The 6,519-nt window shown below is 34.6% G+C and overlaps 1 protein-coding gene across 1 annotated transcript; it reads right to left on the bottom strand.

Moving 5' to 3' along the window:
- Positions 1 to 368: 368 nt before the first annotated feature.
- LOC111373880 (protein DETOXIFICATION 33-like) lies at positions 369 to 5,723 on the bottom strand. Its single transcript, XM_022996473.1, has 6 exons — positions 5,290 to 5,723; positions 4,572 to 4,767; positions 2,384 to 2,729; positions 2,196 to 2,282; positions 1,304 to 1,360; positions 369 to 633 (listed from the first exon to the last, which is right to left on the bottom strand). The coding sequence occupies exons 1-6, from the start codon at positions 5,680 to 5,682 to the stop codon at positions 384 to 386; spliced, it is 1,329 nt and encodes a 442-aa protein (XP_022852241.1). The 5' UTR covers positions 5,683 to 5,723; the 3' UTR covers positions 369 to 383.
- Positions 5,724 to 6,519: the final 796 nt, after the last annotated feature.

Genomic DNA, 6,519 nt, shown 5'->3' with positions numbered 1-6,519 from the left:
AAAAATTTAAACCCTTTTTTTTTTTTTGGGGGGGGGGGGGGGGGGGGGCTTAATCGCGTCCACCATATCAAACATACAATATATATCACGCATTCACATCATAGAATTAGTTCAATGACCTCTTATGCAAGAATACACATTCGGTTGCTGGTTAGTTATGTAATGTATTATCAGTTAAATTCGTGGACTTTCGTTATTGATGTCACCAGCATACTGGTTATGACCTTACAGAATTATATAAAACAGGAAACTTACATTTTTACTCGATAATTATGTCTGTTTGTGCATATGTAGTCAGTAAAGGACTTGTGATAAAATTTATATTTTAAACTCGGAATTGATAATCAATAACAAATTGAGGTAGAATGTGTGCTGCTAGGTCCTTAATAATTACCTGATAAAACTGGTTGAAGGCTGTTTAATAAAAATGTAAGTCCAAGCAGAATTCCAAGTCTAGTCGCCTCCTTAGCAACTGCGTCACTGTTGGTAAAGAGATGCGGAAAATAATCTCTTGTTGAAAAAACCACTGCCATGCAAACTACTCCAATCAACACAGATGTGATGGAAACCACGATGACTGAAAATTTAGCTGCTCGTGCATTGCCGGCTCCAAGTTCATTCGATACTCTCACACTGAAGACATAAACAAGCATTGTTTATAACACTTCTACATTGATCTTTTCTAGGATAAGGTAAGATGCTTTGGATGAAACACTAATCCTTCTTTCAGGAGCAATCAAAATCAGAAATGCACACACATTCCCACACCACTCTCATAAAGACGTTCTCTATAAAATCCTAATATATATTTAAAAATATTAAGGGGACCGAATAAATTTACAGAATCCATATATACCCTAAACCTAAATATAGCCCTTGTTTAATTCCCATCATTTTAAAAATAATTTTCTCTCTTCTTTTCAATCACTCATTTTTCAATAAAATAATGTTACAAGCAAATCGAAAACTTTTCTTTATTTTTTAACCACATATTCTCCATCAATCTACTATTTCAAGATTTATTTTTCAATAAAAATGGGGCCCAAACAAGCTCATAGTATGATTATGTTTCGCATAGTCCAGAAAAATGATATTAAAGAGAGATGGAATAGGATAACTATATAATTATTCATGTATTAGATCATATTCCTTTCTCACAACTGCTAACTTGATAACCGAAAGCATGTAGACATAGTCGAAAGCACATTGACACTCATTTCAAGTATTGATAGATCATCAGCATGAGCTCAACTGGTAATGAAACAACAAATATTTGAAAGGTAAATGGTAATAACTATATCACCTTATGGCAGCATTGAATCCCAGAGGAATCATCGCCTCCCATCCTTGTATGTTCATGCTGCGAAGTATTGTGACAAAAGCTATGTCAAGCACTTATTACATATTGCAATAAGTGGATCTTCACACAAAGACAGATAATTCGAGAATGAGATGATGTTCCAAACTGGATGAATAAGAAAAAATGAATACTGGATGCAGAGACACTCAATACCAGATGAAATAACTCAGATGGCTTCCAAGCTCGGGTAAAAAAGAGGAGATCGATGGGGGTGGCGAAAAAGAATTTCTATAGAAGACTCCAAATCAACTGAGAACAAGACAGACTGTGTATTTCACATCAAGGTTCACCAACAGCAACATGAGTGAATTAAATCAATCAGCTGTTAGCCAGATTTCGAAATTACTGAATTCAGCAAGCTTTTTCTTTCCTTCAACCATTATAAATGCTCTTTCCATTTTTTTTTTTCAACTAAGCTGCTTAGGATACCACTAGATCAATTTTAAAGCATGAACCTAGAAAGCTGCGCATATAATTTTCAATTTTTTAATACAAGGTATCTTTCTTTTCTTCTACGTCTTCTTTTCAGGGATATGAAGACTCTGCGCTTTCTTTACTTGTGCACCCTACAACAACAATAAACAAAATAACAAAAACAAACAAAGCCATGTCCCTTGTAAATTGCAGCACGACCATAACAGGGGATGCCCCCAACAGAACGTGCACAGGGATTCATGCGGTAAGATTTGACAATAGTTTTATGTGGTTATCTACTCAACCTTCCTTTATATATTGGGTTTAAGATTAGCTAAAAAAAGTTAATAAATAAATAAAGTAGTTTTTATATATGCATGACGACAAAAAACAATAGAATTGATGGAATTGCAAAGTATACCAGATAGAAATAGCATCAACTGGTATCAAAGGGTTGTCCAAACGACCTGCTATCACCACTAATACCATAAGGTACCAGAATTCCAAGCTGCAATAGGATCATCGTAATTGCATTAGATTTACGAGCATCACAAAAATTAATTAAGCAATGAAAACATACGGAAGCAAGGCAGAAAAAACAAGAGATACCATAACATTATGGCAGAGGCTATAGAGAGCTTGACAAAGCCAAACAAGTCTTGAAATGCGAGCATCGAGAATCCGCTCCAAGCTCCATCCGACTTGGTGATAAAAATATAGATTAGTTGTAAAATGACAATTAGCCACCATGAGGTATTAAGAGTGACTGCTGCTCCAACCAAGCCCCATTTGAGTTTCAATATTACCAACCAGCTAAAAATTGCATGTAGCACAAGTACTACTGCTGATACCACAGCCATTACTAGGAGCTTCCTCTGTGCTTGCAAGAATTTTTGAATTGGAAAATTTAATGCGTATGCAAACAATTGAGGAATCATCCATAAAGCAAATTTTCCTGCAGAGACTTCTAAGTTAGCTTATGTAGAAGCAAAATTAACTGTTAAGTGTGAAATATGAGTATGCTGATAAAATGCCCTGCAGAATATGATATTAGTTTCATCCTGCACATTTTTCTACGCTCTTCTTCTAATTACAACTATCTTTGGACTCTTTCTATTTGTCTTTATTACTCTTCTATACACGAAATCAGACCTAATATCCCCTCCCCCTCAAACCCCAAAACAAACGTGTCCCAGCACCACATTACCACAAGCCAAATCTAGAAAAAGACAGTCATCCACCTGCAATGTAAACCAAAGTCAGTTTTCTTACGGTAACAGAAAATGGAATACATAAATTACACAAGTTTAAGATGGTTTATGCCTGAACAGGGGGAGTTTGATGACAGCAAATGATATTTTCCTGAATAAATGATGTTTAAGTATTGAAAATCCCTATTTTCTTTTAGAACTGTGTGCTCCTGGTCAGACTTTTAGTTCTTGTTGGCTGGAACGGGAATCATCAGAGTTTGTTCAGTTGTTTGGGTTCGTTTGTCAGATCCACAGTGACTAGGGTCTTTCACAGCTATTCATTGGTGAGCTGCTAGAGTTCACACACATCTATCATGTTTTATTCAGTTTTAATTTCCTAGGGAGGAAAGCTATGGAAACCCTGCTCATTACAAAGTGTTAGTCTTGAGGAAATAGTATCTTTGCGAGGTACTGGTTTAGTGGTTCTTAGACAACAATGTCACGTTGAAAATTTCTCTTGAAGGATGAGTTGAGTAACATGCTTTGGATTTAACTTTCAAAGTGAAATAGTTAACTTTTCTTTGGACGATCTCACAGTCCACTCAAATTTGATCCTTTTTCAATGTGTTCATAACTAATACAACATACAAATTTACTAGGTTGAATTATTTTTACCCTGATGGATGCACAAGTTTTAATGAAGTAAACATGTAGTTGCTTATTTGTTAATGCTTAAATCCTACTCATTCATTTTCCAATTTTAGAAAGAAAATGATACCAGCAAGCTTGACAATTAACTTGATTCACAGTTCACATAGAGTTGCTTATTTTTTATGCTCAATTTTATAAATTAGACTTTTTCAAGGACAATCCTTGGGTGCATGACAATTAACTTGATATTTACATTCTTGACACGAAATCTAAAACGGAGAAGTTTTAAAGCTAAAGGGTATAAATGAGCTTACACAGAAGTGTCAACTTGAAATTTAGATTCTTGACACAAAATCAAATGTAGAAATTTTTAAGCTAAAGGGGATAAATGAGTTTACAAGTTGGTTGAAACACACGAAGGGCTCTTTCTATAAAAGAGTCAATTGTTTATAAAAATGGGATTTGTTGAGGTAATGATAGCTTGGTTTGCCTAGGGAGAAATAGTGCAGTTGTTGAAGTGGCTTGTATGAGAAAAATGTTATTTCTTTTAAGGGAGTAGGGACCACTTCTGCAACATTAAAAAGTAGGGAACCAAAATGCTCTGTTTTAAAGATTAGAGACCAACTTGCTAAAGGGGCCATAAGTTTAGGGGCCCCAGAAAATGTTCAGTCCCTTACTGTTACCCAATCCAAACAAATATTATGCCAATCTAAACAAGGTCTCATCCTTCAAAGAAAAGTTGAAATATCTTTTTATCCAACTTTACAGGACACTCCTTAGTCTTCGAATCTTGGCAAACTTTCTACCATCTCCTTAAACTCTTGATATTTCTATGATTGTATATATTTTATCATACACCAATATGTAATCCAACGAACACAAATAGATACACAACGACACATAATTCACAATGGAGTAAACCAAGCTTCGCAAAAGACAAAGAGATAAATTCTAACCCGCTGCTTGGGAAATTTCAGTAGTTTCTCCAAAGAACTCGAGAATTGAAGGAGAGAAGATGAAAATAGGAAGCAGTATACAGGCAGTAGTCAGCAGAATGACCCATGATCTTTGCATGTATATTCCCAACATCCTTATCTGCCCCGCACCATATGCTTGCCCACACAAAGTCTCCAGTGCACTCCCCATTCCAAGCTGCATGATTTTTTATTTTTTATTATTATTTTTTAACATAGTAAAAAAATGGATTTTATGCTAAGACAAACACGCTTTTACACTTACAAGTAAATTTTTAATCTTAGACAAACGTGACAAACATCATCACCAAATAATTTGTCAATTGACCATTTGTATTGAACCAATATTTTATCAATAGAGAAAGGGAAATGATGACTTTATTGAATTCAAAAGTAAAATTAATGGACTGAGCTAATCCTAAAAATGTGAGATTACCTTAAAAGCAATTCTTCAACCTCAAAAACTTAGATAACTGTAAGTTTAGCTGGAAAAGGTTACTTTTCACATCAAAATAAGAAACTTTTCGACTTTCAGCAATTAAAAAATAATTGTAAAACTCCTTAAGCTTAGAAAAACATAGTATGCACTATTCAATTCTTTCATTTCAAAAACTTAAGACAATAAATTACCATTTAATTTCAAAATTATCCAAATTCCCAAATAAAATCCAAAGGAATTAAAAAGAGATAAAAAACATACCATGACTCCGAATGCAAGGCCAGCAACTACAGAATTCTCAACAGAGACAGCAGCAAGTTCCAATTCCCCAACGAACCCGGTAAAAGTTTGAGTTAATGCACCCAATGAATACTGACATATAGACGTGAAAATTGCAGGCCCAGCTATTTTCCATAGTTTCTTCGATTCCCCACCAAAATCCTTAACAAAATTGCTTTGCTTCTCGTATCGCGTCGTCCCGCGTTTCTCTTCTCCGTCCAAAATACCCTTTTCCTCTTCACTCTGGTGGCTAGCAAGAAGTGGTTCTACACCGCCGTCCATCGATGAATCACTAGTTTCCACGTTGGCAGCAGCCTCTGAATATTTCTTATTACGTGAGAAATAAAAATTGTTGTGTCTGTATACTGTATACATAGAAAGAGATAGAATTGTGCGGACAGTTCGTTACCAATACGGCAACACCAGCTAATAGTAGGTGTGTACTATATTGTTATATGCATGATCAGACACGCGTCTGCCTTCCAGAATTTAGTTTTTAACTTAACCTTAAAATGAGTAACTAACTCATTTTTATATTGAAATTATTATTTTTACTTATAAATAACCTTACTTCATTTAAACAACCCAAAAAAAAATGTAAACATTTTAAGCGTGAGATGCATAGCATGTTTCTTAAACTACCCGTATTTGTCTGTTAAAATTGGAAAATAAGTAAATTTAACTTGTTTAAAAAGTAAAAAATCTCTTTATAGCCAAAATACGTGTACTAAAGAGACACCACATCATAATAATAATAATAATAATAATAATAATAATAAGCCCTTCGACACACAACTAAGTGGTGTTTAGGATAGGAGTGGGGTAGTCTCAACCTTGCTTCGATTCTTGAGATATGAAATTGGGCTCTTTGTGGATAGCAGTGTACATACAAACTCTTATTCTCTGATCTATTGGGGTACATTTCGCGATTTACCTCCATCACGATGATCTAGGAGTGGGGTCGTGGGGGGCTCAAGGTTGAAGTTGAACTTTTTTTTTAATAATAATAATAATAATAATAATAATTTGAATCACCCAAGGGCTTAGCTAATCAAATTTTTGGGAAATCTTCGTATTGATTGAATTCTTGTACCTAATAATTGTACCGTTTGCCCAACTGTAATAAATTGAGATAAACAAGCAATCCACGCATGTCAAATACAAATCTATTTATGTCAATGACTATAATTTAGCTCTTCTTTGACAATCAAT

The sequence above is a fragment of the Olea europaea genome, unplaced genomic scaffold, assembly GCF_002742605.1.
Source record: "Olea europaea var. sylvestris unplaced genomic scaffold, O_europaea_v1 scaffold1172, whole genome shotgun sequence".
In the NCBI taxonomy this organism is placed as follows: Eukaryota; Viridiplantae; Streptophyta; class Magnoliopsida; order Lamiales; family Oleaceae; genus Olea; species Olea europaea.
The sequence above is the reverse complement of the archived record's forward strand: the minus strand, read 5'-3'. Positions and strand labels throughout refer to the sequence as shown.

What these genes read in the sequence shown, in the direction of transcription:
- LOC111373880 (XM_022996473.1), bottom strand. Translation starts at nt 5,682, where the DNA reads ATGTATACAGTATACAGACACAACAATTTTTATTTCTCACGTAATAAG. An exon ending in GCCTTGCATTCGGAGTCATG is followed by an intron (nt 4,768 to 5,289) that starts GTATGTTTTTTA and finishes AAAATCATGCAG; the next exon opens with CTTGGAATGGGGAGTGCACT. An exon ending in GGATTCAATGCTGCCATAAG is followed by an intron (nt 634 to 1,303) that starts GTGATATAGTTA and finishes TTATGTCTTCAG; the next exon opens with TGTGAGAGTATCGAATGAAC.